Source organism: Abramis brama (genome assembly GCF_963993115.1).
Source record: "Abramis brama genome assembly, chromosome: 1".
Classification (NCBI taxonomy): Eukaryota; Metazoa; Chordata; class Actinopteri; order Cypriniformes; family Leuciscidae; genus Abramis; species Abramis brama.
In genome coordinates, this window is record NC_139963.1 from 48,519,594 (window position 1) to 48,535,579 (window position 15,986).

A 15,986-nucleotide genomic window follows, 5' to 3' on the forward strand; every position below is an offset into this window, starting at 1 on the left:
TATCGTATTGTATCGTATCGTGATATGTATCGTATCGTGATATGTATCGTATCGTGAGACCCTTGCCAATACCCAGCCCTAGTGTTCAGCGGTGCTGCGTCTTCTCTCTCTCTGTTTCTCAAAATGGGTTGGACAAAGCAAGCGTCGAAACTACACTCTTGCGTTTAGGAATTGGGTCACTTGCACAATCGGGCCAGTATTGCATCGTAACTAAAGTTGATCATTTTCACTTCTTTAAGGCTTAACAGTTTAAACATTCAAACTGAGAGAGTTTACGGCTTAGGGAGGGGCAGAAGTGCGCGTGTCATTCAGAACACAAGACAAAATAAGAGTGTTCTTGCAAAACAGAACATGGCAAAATAATCGTTTTTACTCGATTGTACTATTTTGGTGATCGTTGGGAGCCAAAATCGAAATTCAATTAATTGCACAGCCCTAAGTTATTGTCCAGCTAAAGTTAGTTTTGATTGATTCACTTCCGTCACAACGATCATAAGTTATTAACTTACCGCTAACACAACACCGTTCTAACAGAAAACCCCCAATGTGCTCTGGCCGTCCACCCGCACAAAACAGTGCCTGGTGGCTTGAGAATGCAAACCATGAAATTCAGTGAAATTCAGGTTCAGTCATAGGCTGGTGTCTGATCCCTCTTTTCCCATGATCCCATGTTGCGGCTTGAAACTTGCTGGCCATAACAACAGTTTGAAAGAACTAAAAATGACAAAAATAATGTCAGCAAAGAAAATCTGCAATAGAGATTTTAATAATAATGACATTTTTATTATTTCAATTCCTAAAGTCAAAATAAAGTTTCACATAATACGAGTATATCAGCAAAACCCCAAGTGCTAAATTAACACTGCCAGGGTTTATATAATACACACCGGATTATATAAACACTGGCAAATACTGTTATTGTTAATTTAACACTTGGGAGTTTTGCTGAAAATAGGTGTAAAAGAATACTTAGCAAGGTCTTTCATTGTGTCCTCAGTGATGTGATATTTGTGTAGCATGAAGTACATTGCCACCAGAGTTATTTCCATCCAGATCAGACTGGCAGGTCTGAAACATTCAATTATAAAACACTTTGTACAATTATCTCACCATTTTCTTCTGACTGTCTGATTACCAGCACTGAGCTTTAACAGTGTCACAGTGCCATGCTTATATATTCAAACATTTAGAACATGTTATAGACAGTCTTATAGATATATTTTTTGTTTCGTCATAAAGCATACATTAAGTCATGTAGTTCTGAAGTTAAGGTCATTTCACAGATACTTGTATGAGGACTTGAATCCTGTCTTTAATGCTGTATAAGTTATGCTCTTCTGAGGTATAGGTGACTTCAGAGACTTACTGGTGAATGTAATAGAAACTTATTTCTGACTGTGATGTGTGAAGAATCTGAGAGACGTAAGAGTCTATTTTTTAATCTCCTTTACAGGTTTTTATTCAAACTCTCAATAGCTTCCTGTTTTGAGTATTTTTTCCATTCATCTGTTGAGGGGTTTTCCACACATTCTTCAAATGTTTTATTGTATTGTTTTTCAAGATCTTTCTGGAATCTGCACACAAACCACTTCCAGTAGGGCAGCTCAGAGAGATCAGGGGTGATTCTCCAGTCTGCATAAACTCCTCCTGCTCTTCTGTATTCTCTATACAGGACTGTATCATCTGAGTCATTGGGGTGAAAATATAGAGTCTTACTTGCTACTGCTGATGTGCAAATATGAGTAGACAAGTTAGATGTATTCCTGCAATATATTCCATTTAGTCCAATACTACGATGGAAAGCAACGCTGTGATCTCCATCATGGTTTTCTATGGTGTTGGTGCAGACGGCGCCACAGAACGGACACTGAACCCAACAGCACTGACAGAAGTGATCAATCAGAATCTCATCTGGCCTGAACTTATAGTCCAGATTTCCTGGAAATGTCTTTGTGTTGAATCTACTGCTGATTTCAGACACTACAGCAGGAAGCTCTTCTCTTATCACATCTTCTAGAAAGCTGAAATCATCAACATCATCATGTTTCACTGCTCTGAGGTCTTTTTCAGAGAAGATCAGCACATCTGAGAGCTTCTGTGTGAAACTCTTCAACCACAAACCAACATTTCCTCTGTTCGCTTGAACATGTTCAGTAGATTCATGTGCTGCTTTCATGATGTTCTGCTGCAAGAGTTTAATGTTCTCCTTCATCTTGGGTAAAACACTGACACTGAACTTATCAGTGATGTATCGACTGACTTCATCTCTGATGAAACTCTTGAAGTGATCTCTGGGATTATCAACATAGTTCATGTATTTGTCAAAATCCTCCTCTTCTGCCAGTGTCTTCAGGATGTGTTTCTCCAGTTTTGATCTGTTTCCATTCAGTGATTCACAGTTTGTTCTCATTTCATCTGTTAGATCTCTGGCAGTCTTCTTGTAGACACTCTGCTCAATGGGCTCTTTAAGTTTCTGACAGATGATCTCACCAAAAATGGCAGTGGATGTTGCTCCATTACAGAAGTTCTGAAAAATACTGTAATATTCTGCTCTCTTCTTAACATATATTGATTTTCTGAAAAGAGTGTGTTGGTCAGTGATCATCTTGTTTGCTCTCTTACAGACAGAATAAATCAAATCCATGAAGAATTGTTTCTTGAACACATATTTCACTTGTCTTTCCTCATGTCCTGTTACTCTCTTCTTGATGTAATCTATGAGTTGTTGGATGTAACTGATTTTGTAACCATTATTTGAAATGTTATATGACTGAATCATCTTCTCTGTCTGCTGAGCAACATCTGTGATTAATGACTTGATTTCAGCTTCCTTCTCTGGAGACAGAGTTCGACTGTGTCCAAATGTTTTTTGAACTTTTCGGTAAGCACCCTTTACCACCTCTCTAACCCCCTTTTTTGTGGACTTTTTGAAAATAACATATTCACAATAACTCAACACAGTGAAAATCTTGGTGAACTCACTGTTCTCTTTAATGTGATCTACAGGAGCACTTTCATAGACATCACTGAGGATATCCCTCACATCTCTCATTATGTCAATGTCTTTGATTGGAGGAGTGTCTGAGACAATCCTATTCACACTCTGTTCCCAAAACAAATCAAACTCTTTCTTAAGTGTTTCTTCATCATTTGTTTTGTCTTTACGTTTTAGGGCAAGTTCTTTGGTCTTTTCATAGAGAGTGTTTTCATGATCTGTTCTCTGAGCATCAATCATTATATTCTGTGTTTCTTCATCATTTGTTTTGTCTTTTCGTTTTAAGGCAAGTTCTTTGGTCTTTTCATAGAGAATGTTTTCATGATCATCCGACTTTTTCTTCAGGTCTCGCTGCTGAATAATCTCATTTAACTTCCTTTTTGTTTCTCTCACAATATTTTCTTGGACATCTTTGATTTTGATATAAAATGATGTTTTCCACTGAATAATTAAATCTTTGTCTTTGTCATTGTCAAAGAATTCTGACATTGATCTTTCAACTTCTTCACTTGTCTTTTTCAATTCGGTTTGAAGATCAGTTTCCTCAACCACATTAATTGCTTCATTTTCTATTTTGTTGTGTAGTTTGTTCTCAGTTTCCATCATGGCACTGCGAAGACTCCAGGACCACTTGCTGTATTTTGTCTCTAGTTTCCTGTAGGTTGACATCTCAAGGGAATTTTGAAAGCTGAAGATGAATCGTTCATTCAGTAAAGCCTCCCAGAAATCTTTAATATGATGTTTTAGATGTCTCAGCATCATTCCATCTGATTTTGAAGCATGTGAAAGTATAGTTTTCTTTAGTTCTTGAATATTCTCACAGTAGTTTGGGTTTGGTGGTGCCATCGGTGGGCTGCCCTCCCAGAGCTGAGCAAAATACTTCACATCATTCTGAACATCAAATCTAATGACATTGCTGAAACTTTCTGCATCATAGACTTCATCTTTAGCAATGAGTTTTGTCATCTCATCCAGTGTCTGCAGTAGTCGTCTTCTTCCCTCCATGTTTTTCTCTCCAGCTGTGACGTCTGAGACGTTCTGATGCACAAACACACAACTGGGATTCAGTCTCACCATCTTCATCCTCAGGAAGGCCTGAACAACAATCTGAAGAATGTCCTGCATCTCAGATGGGTTTTCTCCAAAGATGTTGATCAAGGTCAGATTTCCAAGACCAACAACAAATGTGGCCAATTCATTGTCATGATGTCTGGTTGAACTTCCAGTCAGTTCTAGAGCTCGAAGACCCTCAGTGTCAACAACCAGAATATAGTCAAAGTTAATTTGTGTTTTCATCTCGTCTGAGACTTTGACCAGCTGCATGAAAGCTCCTCTGGTGCACCTGCCAGCACTGACGGCAAACTGGAGTCCAAACATGGCATTCAGCATGGTGGATTTCCCAGAGCTCTGGAGCCCTAAAACTGACAGCACAAAGACTCTCTGATCTCCCAGTTTCTGGATGAGTTTATCTAGAACAGCAGAGATCCAGATCACAGGAACATGAGCAGCATCTCCATCCATCAGCTCCAGTGGAAATCCAGAGATCATCATCTCTGCTGCAAGACTCGGGAGAGAAGAGAAGTCAAACTGCAGGTCTTTCTTGTTCTTCTTCACAGATGAACATGATTCATAGATCTGACCGATCTCCCTCATGATGTGCTCCAAACCAAAGGCTGCAGCTTGAAGTTTCCCAGATATTCTCTCAAGTTCTGCTTGTTTAGCTGTCATTTTTTCTGGTTCTGTCTCTTTTAGTTTTAAGACCATTGACCATATTTCATCATACTTGCGATGAAGAACAGAAAAGTCGGCTGATGTATATTCACCCAGGTGTATTCCTAGCCAATTAATGAAATACATCTTATATCCAGTGTCTGTGTTCATTTCTTTAAGGAAGAACTTCATAAACTCAGTGATGTCAGATTCATGCTGCTGTTCACGGATTTTCTTCATCTCAGTTTGTTTTCTACTGATGTCCATTTCTAGTTCATCAGATCGAGGTCGATGTAGTTCTTTGTTCTTCTGACTCCACTGATGCCACAGTTTCCCCTGATGAGGCAGAAATGATTCTTTGATTTCTGTCAGATCTTTCTTCTCCAGTAAACTCATCATCTGCTGTGCTGCTTCTCTTCCTCTCCTGCAGTCTTCATCATCTTCCTCATCTACTCTGATGTCTGAGTGTTTGGACACATCTTCAAGTCTGAAAGTGGAAGATGATTCTGAGAGACAATCATTTATAGCTCTTCTGAGTTCTTCAGATACTTCTGACTGACTTTTGTCTTTCAGACCAATCCTATACTTTTTCTTCATCACAGTTACATCAGAATCATCCTCTGTAAAAAGACAAATGAGTGGCTTTGAGTCCTTGTAGAGTTGTAGAAGTTTTATCATGTTTTTGTCATTCTTCTGAAGTTGTGATAGCAGAACAACATTGACTGAGGCCATTTCAGTGAGGATCTGCAGCTGTTTCTCATGATCTCCTGCATCACCGTGTAGATTACAGAACACAACACAGTCAGTGAATTTATCATCATATGATCCAGAGGGGCAGAACCAGGCGATCTCCACCACTCCATCCATCAGGACTCTGGTTCTGCTGCTGCCTGGGCAGTTCCTGTGGAAGAACGTGTTGTGTTTCTCATTGATCAGACTGTTCATCAGCTGAGACTTGGATGAAGACACAGAGCCAAACCTGAAGAAAGACACCATTGGAGTTTGTGCCTTGTAGATCGGATGGGTTTGACTGATGATCTCATTGTTGGTGTTTCTCATCTTCCAGCTCTTGTTGATTTGTCTGAATGTCCAGAGAGGAAACTCAATCTGTTGTGTGAATGGATCAGGAACAAGCAGAGGCAGAGCATACTGACACTGGGACAGTTTAGTGACCATCAGCTGCTTCAGGAAACCATCAGCACAATGAAACACAGCCATCTGAACATCCATCGGGTGGATTCGCTCAGATTTACTTATACCTTCATTAGGTACTGACCCTAAATTTAAAAAAAAATCATCAGAATCTGCCTCTTGTCTAAATGAATCATAGCTGCCTTGTTCACTGTGACTTTCCTCATTGGTCTCTTTAGATTTAATGTATCTTGCTCTGTAGTTCATCATCAGTAGTTTTTGTATGAAAGTCTGAACCAGCTCCTCTTCAGCACAAGACTCATGGGACTGTAATGAATGTGCAGATGTTAACAGAAGAATATCGGTAGCTCTCAGTTTATTGTAATGTCTGCCTTCAAGATGAAGCCTGTGAAATAGACTCATTTTTTTAGTAAACTCTTCCTGTTGTAGGTGTTGATCTGTTTTGACTTCTGATGTTCCACAGTGCTTGTTTTCTGCCTGTTGAAGAAATAAACATTTCATTTACTTTAATTTGTTTTTGTCTTTATTAAATATCACTCTAGTCTTAACTTTACATTTGACAGTAGATAGCATTTTGTGTATTTCTCTTGAATCTCTCCATCACACCATGACTGAGTAGTGCTTTTGGATTGCTAGAATCATGTATGGTTGAAGTGTCTCTGTTCAACCCATTTGTGTGTTATCTGCCTTCCCAGCTAAATTTTTTTTGTTTTAAGAACATTTCCCAAACATTCTGTTTTGGTTATTGAAATGTTAAACAATCCAGTTTTCTTGATGTTAGTGGAACGTTTATTTTAAGGTTAGTATAATGTTCCTGAAACATTCTTTCAACTTAATTTTTATTAACAACTCAACATTCTAGGAACTTGAACAGGATTTGTGACATTCCAGGAACATAAAAATGTCCAGTTTCCTTAATGTTGATAGAACGTCCCTTACGAAAAAAAAAGTATACTTCAAGTTCATTTTATGAAGTATACTTGAGTAATGTTCAAGTATATTTTTAAGTATACTTTATGTAGCAAGTATACTAATGTCAATATGTACTAGTAGTAAACTTGTAAGTGTACTATTTTAATACCGCTTGGGACTAAATTGGCCCACTTGAAGTATATAAAAGTATATGTTTAAGTGTACTCTAAGTGTAACAGTAGTAAACTTTAAGTGCACAACTAGTTCATAATTATGTTTCTCATTTGTACTGCAAGTGAACTTATGAGTGTACTAGTAGTTTACTATTTTAATACTTGTAGCAACTTTGAAGCATACTCAGTAAACTACTAGTTTAGTAGTTTTATATTACAAGTTTTCTTTAAGTGAATTTAACATCATACTTATAGTTTACCATTTATATATTCGTAAGTGAATTTAACATCATACTTATAGTTTACCATTTATATATTCGTATTGCTCTTTTAGTGTACTCTCAGTAAACTTCTAGTTTAGTAGTTTTATACTACAAGTTTTCTTTAAGTGAAGTTGGCTACGGCAGTTCATTGGAACGAATGTCTTTAATGCGAAATCTAGTGTATATATATAGCAGGAAGCGTCCGCGCCCTCAGATCACTTGGACGTGGCTGTGTTATAAGAGGAAAAAACGATATAAATACTGTTCGTTTTCTCACACAAACCGCTCGTTTCGTGTCTTAGGCCATCAATGTGTACTTACGATGGGGAATTGTTTAATTTGGACGATGGGGAATTGTTTTAATTTGGACTCTGTGCATGCTCTTTGAGACCGTGACCATAGACCTGCATGATATGACTGTCAGACAAGAACGGTTTAACCTAAAAATATCAAAATTGAAACTACTGCGGAAAAAAAGACACCTACATCTTGGATGCCCTTCAGGTAAGCTAAAACATACCAAAATTTAATTTCAAAGTGAACTATCCCTTTAAGTGTAATTAAGTATATTTCTGAGAAGTACATAAAATGTAGACTGAAAGTATACTTTCTTATTTTTTAGTTGAAAAGAAGTATACTAATAGCACACTTGAATAAACTTATTTTCTATGCTTATTTTATTTACTCTATAAACTATTCCACCCGAAAGTTTGTTACTATATAAACCTGAACATGTTAGTTTATAAGACGGTGTGTAATATTATGTTTAAAAAAAAAGTATATAATAAGCTACTCAATCAAAATAGTAAACACAAGTACAGTACAAGCCTAGAATACTTAGAATACTTAATTATACTTTTAAGTATTACTCGATCAACAAGTATAGGCCAAATATACTTAGACTTAATATACTTAATATACTTATACTAGGGGTGGCACGGTTCACAAAACCCACGGTTCGGTTCGTATCACGATTTTAGGGTCACGGTTTTCGGTTCTGTACGGTTCTTGTTGTTATTTTTTCTTTTAATCTTTAACACTCCAAAAATTTACTTCAGCATATATGATATATAGCTTAATTATCTAATTATTAATTAATTTATTTCATAAATGGGGCGTGTTTGCAAAATGCAGCTTCTCATTTCCCATTCCTAAGTAATAGTGAGCGGTCACCGTGAGGAAACTTTCAGTGGCCTTGGAGGTCCATCCATCTGTAGTGAGAGCTAAGTCGGACAGTTCTTTGTCAATTTCTCCTCGTGTCTCGTCATCATAGGCGTAATTTGCGGGTGGGACATGTCCCCACCACTTTTTGACAGGGTCGATATTATCTCGCAGCACGGATGTACCAATACAAATATCTCCAGTTAACTAGCAAAGTATTCGTTTCGTTCGTTTGTTAAATAAGAAGCAATCTAGCGCTGAAATGTGTTTTTTTTTTTTTAAATCAAGTGATCAAAGTGCTCGTTGCCGCTGCGATTAGTGGCGCGGATACAGTGTTCTCTTGTGGCTCACGCACAGTCTTCACTCGGACGCGCGCTTCAATCCGTTGAGGAGACTCTCGTTCCGGTGAAATCACAACACAAAATTCACACAAATCTGTCCCTGCTTGATAAACAACCACTGATAAACATAATCGGTTTTGATGAAAAAGAAAAAAATATATAGGAGTGCGGATTAGAACTCAGAACCTATGACACGCTTGGCAAAAGTTCTGCCACTGGACCATTAAAGTACATAACGTTACGTGTAACAGTCGATCTGTGTATTTATTCACATGGAAAAAAAAAACATATAGTGGAGTAGATTAAATGTCTAAGTAAACCCAGTGTACTATTTAAATCGATTGCTGGACATCGTAATATTATTCTACATACGTCTGATTTATGATTTAGCATTGTACACGGGCACGAGGCTACATTGCGCATGCGTCGAATCGTGCGAACCGTGCGAAGCACACACGCTCCGAACCGAGACAAGCGAACCGAACGGTTCGGATGTTTTTTCATGTACCGTGCCACCCCTAACTTATACTATACTTAATATACTTATTTTTAGTTTAAAAGAAGTCGACTAATTGCACACTTGAATAAACTTCATTTTCGTAAGGAGTCATTTAAAGGATGTTCCTGAAACATTATTTCAAACACCTACTGTTAAAAGCAGAATCACTGAAGGAAAGAGGAAAAACAAGAACAGAAACTACAACTGACTTCCAGCCACAGCCTTAGATAAAATCATCTTCAGTAAAAGAAAACATTAAAGCCTGGTTTCACAGACAGGGCTTAAGATTAAGCCAGGATTAGACCTTAGAAGTCAGGAAAAAAACAAACAAATCCATCAAGAGTCCAACTATGGGAAACACCTATACAAATATAATCACCACAATGGTGACTTAGGCTACGTTTACACGGAAACGATCTGAAGAGAAAACGCAAAAGTGATCACTTTTTATTCTGCGTTTAGACGAGCGTTATGTGGGGGAAATCTGCGTGCATATGGTGACGCAAAAGTGTGTGAAATTCAATGTAGTGTGCTCTCCAGGCGGCTAGGTGGCAATGTGAAGTACTGATCGGTGCCTTCACTGTCTAGCAGACTTTTGCGTTTTTACCGTTTAGACGGGAACGCGACGGTGGAGCATTTTTAAGATTTCCACTCTGGAGGGTGGTTTCACTTTTTTGCGTTTTTAAGCCCCAAAAACGCCGTCGCCGTCTAAACGAAAGGCACATCTGATAAAATATTTTGACGTTTTCACCCGCGAGTGTTCCCGTGTAAACAGGGCCTTAAAGTGTTTGTTCCTCTTTCCTTCAGTGTGTCGTCACTAATGCTTGCTCAATCATTACTTAAAGGTTATATCAGTGATTTCAGGCCCAAAAAAGGCCCAAACATAAAATATCACATTCATCTAAACTTTCCTATTTATTTTGGTTTTGAGTGGTTGGTGAAACCAATTGGTTTTGTGCGCAGATCTCAGAGCCTAGGCTACAGAGACGTTTTTTTGACGGCATGCTTATGGGGCAGGCAGCTAGCAGATCGTTAGGAAAGATTAGATGAATGTGATCATTTAAGTTTGGGCCTTTTTTGGGCCTGAAATCGCTGATACAACCTTTAACTCCAGCATTACTACAATGTTATTTTAACACTCTGTGGTGTGGACACATGAATATAACACAGGGGATTTTGCTGTGTATCATCCAACTTTAAGCCAATTTTAAGCCAGAAAGTTAGTGGCCCTTAATATTTAAAGGACTTTCAAAGAATGTTTTCTGCCAACATTATGAGAACATTCATCAAATAGCCTACTAATTACAATATGTCGTGATTTTATGAAGATTGTTTTGAAAGTGTTTAATTCTAACACCTGCATAGCCTTTACATCATTTCAAGAGAGAAGTCAGGAACAACTATGGGACAGGCTCCAAGTTCATGCTTTCCCATGTTCCAAGAATGTTCTTTTAAAATGGGACACAAAATCGTATTTGCTTCAAGTTATTGTCAATCTAATGTTTAGAGCTCTTACAAAAAAAGAACATGCAATAAAACAATAAACTTGCTAATCTGAAGAAAATATCATAAAGCAAGGGCACAGAAATTCATTTTTCTAATCTTCTCTCCTCACCCATGCTAAACCACCCTCTCCCCACACTATTTCTCTTCACCCTGGCTAAAAAGTTAAATAAGAAGGTCTATATACCACACGTGATGTATGTTGTGCATCTCTTGCTTTTACTCTTTCATGTTTGGAGTCTTTTTAAATGTCTCAGTGCAATTGGTGAAATTGTCTCAATTTCACAGCAGTCACTTATATTATGAGAAAGATTGAAAACATAGAAGCATTCTGTAGAGTTGAAGAATTCTTTGTTCTGGTCTGGGTATTTAAGGGAAATTGGTAAAACAGTCAACAGCGCTGTTTCTGTAACCAGAAATCCACCATACAGTGCTGTGTCACACAACTGTGGTGTCTTTCTGCTGTCAGGTATCCATTTCTCACTCTTAGATTCATCTTTGAGCAATTGATGTTATGAATCTGAATATGTCACAGTGAGCATTTCACAAGAGATGAGTCGAGGAAAGTGAGTGCAAATATAACTCTCATTGGCTCGAAGATGACCAGTTTCGGAGATGGTTGCCACAAGATGTTTAGCTTAAATTGGGTACTATGGGAATGAAGGCGAATTAAGAATGTAAGGACCACCCATTGGCCCAACAACGGAATCCAACAGTTGGGGAAGGAATAATGCATGTATGTCTTTTCAGCTCTCCAGTGAAGTTCACTTAATTTATTGGAATTTAGTTTCAATATTACTTTAGCTCTATGCGTAATCTGACTCCAATTTCAAATGATAATCAAATTTAGACTGCATTTCTTATTAGAAAATTAATTTAGATCTCTGATTATTCTGGGTATCTCATAATTACAATTAATCATTCATTAAGGGACCCGATGCCACACAGAGTCACACGCCCCGGGTTTACATGGATTACACGGACACAGCCCCGCCAGTCTGATCTTGGTCAGTGGGTGCAGGGTTTGCTAATACCTCTTAAGTCGGTTGATAGACAGAAATCAAAAGGTCTTCAGATGACGTGCCTACTGCTCAGTTCATATGCGCCTTTAGTTTGACCTATCCTGGACACAGAGCTGCGGTAGCACCAGCCTCCTCATAGTCTACTAAAATAATGATTTCGGAAAACTTTAGTCAAGATGTAACATTTATTTGTCAGGTAATAATGTATCATGTCATTATGTAATCATGTAAGTAAATGATTAAAAGCCAATTCAGAAATAATAAATACATGACATAATTTACTCAAAGATGCCTCTAAAAGTAAGCAATGCATTCCTGACAGAGACACACAGTGGTGTGTGAGTGTTTTCCAACACTGAATCAGCTCTGTATGGGGGTGATCCTGGTAAAGGGTCCCAGAGACTGCGCTGTCACTCACCCTTAAATACCCAGACCAGAACAAAAGGGTTATACAAATACTGTTTAGAGTTGTTTTGGGTCAGTTCATGTACCCCAGGGGGTAGCACCTGGTTTCAGGAGATATCTTGCAGAGACATCACTCAGAGAGGAGAACAGGATTCTCCTAAGTTCTCAATCTTTCTCATTAAACCAATGACTGCAATGAAATTAAGAACATTTTACCAACATGAAAAGGAAAAACAACAGATTCACAAGATACATAAAGACATTCTTAGTGAACTTTTAGTGACTTGTGGAGGGGGATGCAGAGATAAGGGAGGGGAAAACGTTTGGACAGGAGTGTCCTGTGCTCTGTCTTTGCTATCTTTTGTCCAGGGTGCGTTTTATGGCTTTATTGCAGGGTGAGTTTGGTCTTAGCAGGAAAATCAGTTCTTACAAGAATTCTATAGTTTTTTAGAATGCATTTTTAGAATACTTTTCCATTTCCTTTTTTTTTTTTTGCGATCTGTGCTGCTGTACTGCCAGGACTGAACCGTGGGGAACACGAGCATGGCCTGCTTCATCAAACAAGGCCAGGTGAGAGCAGAGCGTTCTGAGCGGCAGCTGCTCACAGTGTACACAGGCAGCCCCCTTGAGAGCATATGTATGTGTGAGCTTGTCTGTGAAAAGAAATTTCACTCAACTATACTGTCATTTATATGTATACAGTATGCAAGTGTATACTTTCACTCATGTATATGACTTGGTCATTAATAAAACAAGGATAAGATGATGGTGATTGTAACTATCAAGCTCCAAATGCACATTAGCAAATTGCTGCACATCATTTGTGTTATATTCCATGTGGTCTGAAGTCCAACAGCATTCATAATACACAATGCCAAGTTTAGAGAATAAGCAAGATTGGAAACCTAAAATGTTCCATTACAGGAAACAGGAAAACAACACCAAATTATATACTCTACCAACAACAACTATTGATTTTAATTTTAATTTCAAATTTAAGGCTTTTTAAGACCTTTTTAAGATCTGAAGAAACCAAAATTAATACCTTACATTACGGGTGCGCAATATTGATCAAACTATATCTCGATATTTTCCAAGTTTTGTTGATAATAATTAGATGATATTTTGCTGATTGTTTTTGTACTGGTACCATGGCTGGTTTAGGCCTGTTATTGACAGCTGTGCAGGCAGGAGAAGATGAGGAGTAAAAAGTTCCAATGCAAAATGTTTACTTAAAATAATATAACTCAAACTGGTACAGATAAGGAGAAGGTTGACACACACCAAATACAACAGAGAACGGACAAAGACTGACTGAACTGAAGGAACTTAAATACTAACACAGATGAAAACTGATTAACCGAACACAGGTGATACAGATGAACTGATAATGATGATGACACGTGACATGAAGACAGGCAGACAAGTCCAATGAAAACAGAAAACAGACTAAACAGAACACAACTGTGACAACAGCAGACTCACAAAGATATTCATATTTTTCTATGTAGTGGTCAGTTCACAGCAGTGACAGAAATAAAAATTTTATCAAAGGACAATATTTGCCACCTTAAATTGATTTCCAGGGGCATTTCACCTATACAGTGTTTCCCACACATAGACTAAATCGTGGTGGTGCGCCACAGAATCAACACTGGCTGCCACATATTCCTTTCTCTCGCTCCCTCGCGCATATTAATCAAAGTCAATTGAGAATTGACACGATGGTAAAAGATCGGAAGACCGAAGTTCATGTGGAGCATTCAGAGATTTTTTCCCTGAATTCGCTGGGTGTAAATTGTGCTAAAAAAAATGTTGCCTGATCTTCTCTGAAAAGCGTTCCGCACATTCAGCTGAAATAAAAAACAAGTTCAATAAACAAACAAAAAAAAAACTATCCAGTGATTAAATGTTTTCTCTGTTGACAAAAATCTTGTGCGATGTCCTAAACTGCCGGGATAAAACTTTTTAATGCTACTTTTTTATTCTATTTTTGAAATTGATATGATTATATACCAAACTAATTATTAGGTCTAGCAAAGATAGATTTTATCTTGCAAAGCATTGAAATCCAGTGGTAAAATCACAGCTAAAAAAAAAAAAAAAAGTTAACTAGTCGCAAGTTTGCGAATCAAATAAACTTACTATAAATAATGTTATGTATTTTTTTTTATCTTTTGCACTGAATGTTTGGATTTTGTGAAGGTGTGAATAATATTTGATTCATATTTAATATAACAAAGTTCTGTGTAACAAATTATTAACAAAGGAATTATTTTGAATTACAATTGAACTGACATTTACCAACTTTCTTCTCCCTCTCTCCTTTTGACGTGAATTGTCACGTGAACAAGCAAATCCACAACGAAATAATAGTTTTTACGCTAATTAGATAGTTTTAATTTGCAAAGCATTTTGATACGTCTAAGTCAAAATGTCATCTAAAATTTAAGACCTTAAACTTACATTTTTAAAATCTAATTTAAGACTTTAATGATCCGCGGGAACCCTGTAAATATAAGCAGCATGGCACAACTGTCCATATGCTCATTGTCTACAAATTATGACCAGAGACAGATAAATATAAGGTCTGCTAAAACAAATAAAGTCCTTTTATTTGTCTTTTAAAACAAATAAAGAGGAGAACAGTTTAGAAAAATAGTTATGCGTGAACAACAGGAAACTCTGTATATTCGTGCAGTGAGCGAATTTCAAAAAGTTACTTCTGATTTGAAGCTTGTGACATATCAACCTGATTACTTTATTTCTCGTTCATGTAAACACCGTTTTCGGATTCATCAATCGGATTGATTTCATTCCGATTGAACCAAATGTAAACGTATCCAGCCAGCACAGCCATGTGGGGCCCAAATGGGTTTGACCTGGGCTATCTAACTGGGACCCAGCCAGTTTTGTCCTCAGTTTCCATGTAGGCCCCACATGGGTTTGCCCAGATGAAATGAACACTGCTTAGTGTGCACACTACAGGCTGTTTAATGTAACACTTAATCAGTGTTGGAAGTAATGAGATAATTAAGTGATTGAATAATGATTGAGCATTATTGATGAACACCTGCTGTTAACAAGCATAATCACTGAAGGAAAGAGAAACACAAGAACTACTTCCAGCCATAACCTTGGATGAAATCAACTGAAGATAAAATACATCAAATCTCTCAAGATCTGATTAAACAACTCCACAAACAGCATTACCAGCTTCACTTATTACTAACCAGACTGACTTTATTTATGTCAGACGTCTACAGAAGTTCTTATTGAGAATTAACAGAGGTTAAGATGTTGATTGTTTATTTGAAAGTAATAGTTTGGTTTGATGTCACCATTATGGTTATCAGTGTGTGATCCGGCTCTTGAGTTTTTAACATTAGTTTTCTCTGACAGCTGTATCTGTTTGTTATGGTGAGAACAGCAAGAGAAAATGCAATCAGATGTTGGAAGCTGATTGATGATGAGAATATTTTTAATGCTGTCGTCACCGGTGTGCAATGACTTATGGGGTAGGATTGGCCGCTAATTTTGAAAGAAAACTGTGAGTATGCCTCCCTTATTTGGTTGGAAAGAAAGACAATTGTATTCCTCTTCAAAAAAAAAAAATGGAGAGGAGGTTGATATTTCTAACAAGGACCAAGCAGAGATGTTAGCTAAAGTCTCTGATAAGGTGCCCAGTGACTGTATTTTGACAGGTGAAATTTGGAAATGTGGAGAGATGGTAAGAAGAGGAATTCCTTGTGTGTTAGAGAAGTGTATGTCAAGTCGGCAAATGAAAGCTTTTTCTTTGTCTAAACTTATTAAGAGATATTTCTGGGCAAAGAAAGCATTTACAGGGAAT

The 15,986-nt window shown here is 37.5% G+C and overlaps 1 protein-coding gene across 1 annotated transcript; it reads right to left on the minus strand.

The window, feature by feature from the left end:
* Nucleotides 1–1,447: 1,447 nt before the first annotated feature.
* On the minus strand, nt 1,448–6,259 carry LOC311097486 (interferon-induced very large GTPase 1-like; the record flags this gene model as incomplete). The annotated part of the gene is made up of 1 exon (XM_084137181.1): nt 1,448–6,259. The coding sequence occupies one exon, from the start codon at nt 6,257–6,259 to the stop codon at nt 1,448–1,450; it is 4,812 nt and encodes a 1,603-aa protein (XP_083993307.1).
* Between the last annotated feature and the right edge of the window lie 9,727 nt (nt 6,260–15,986).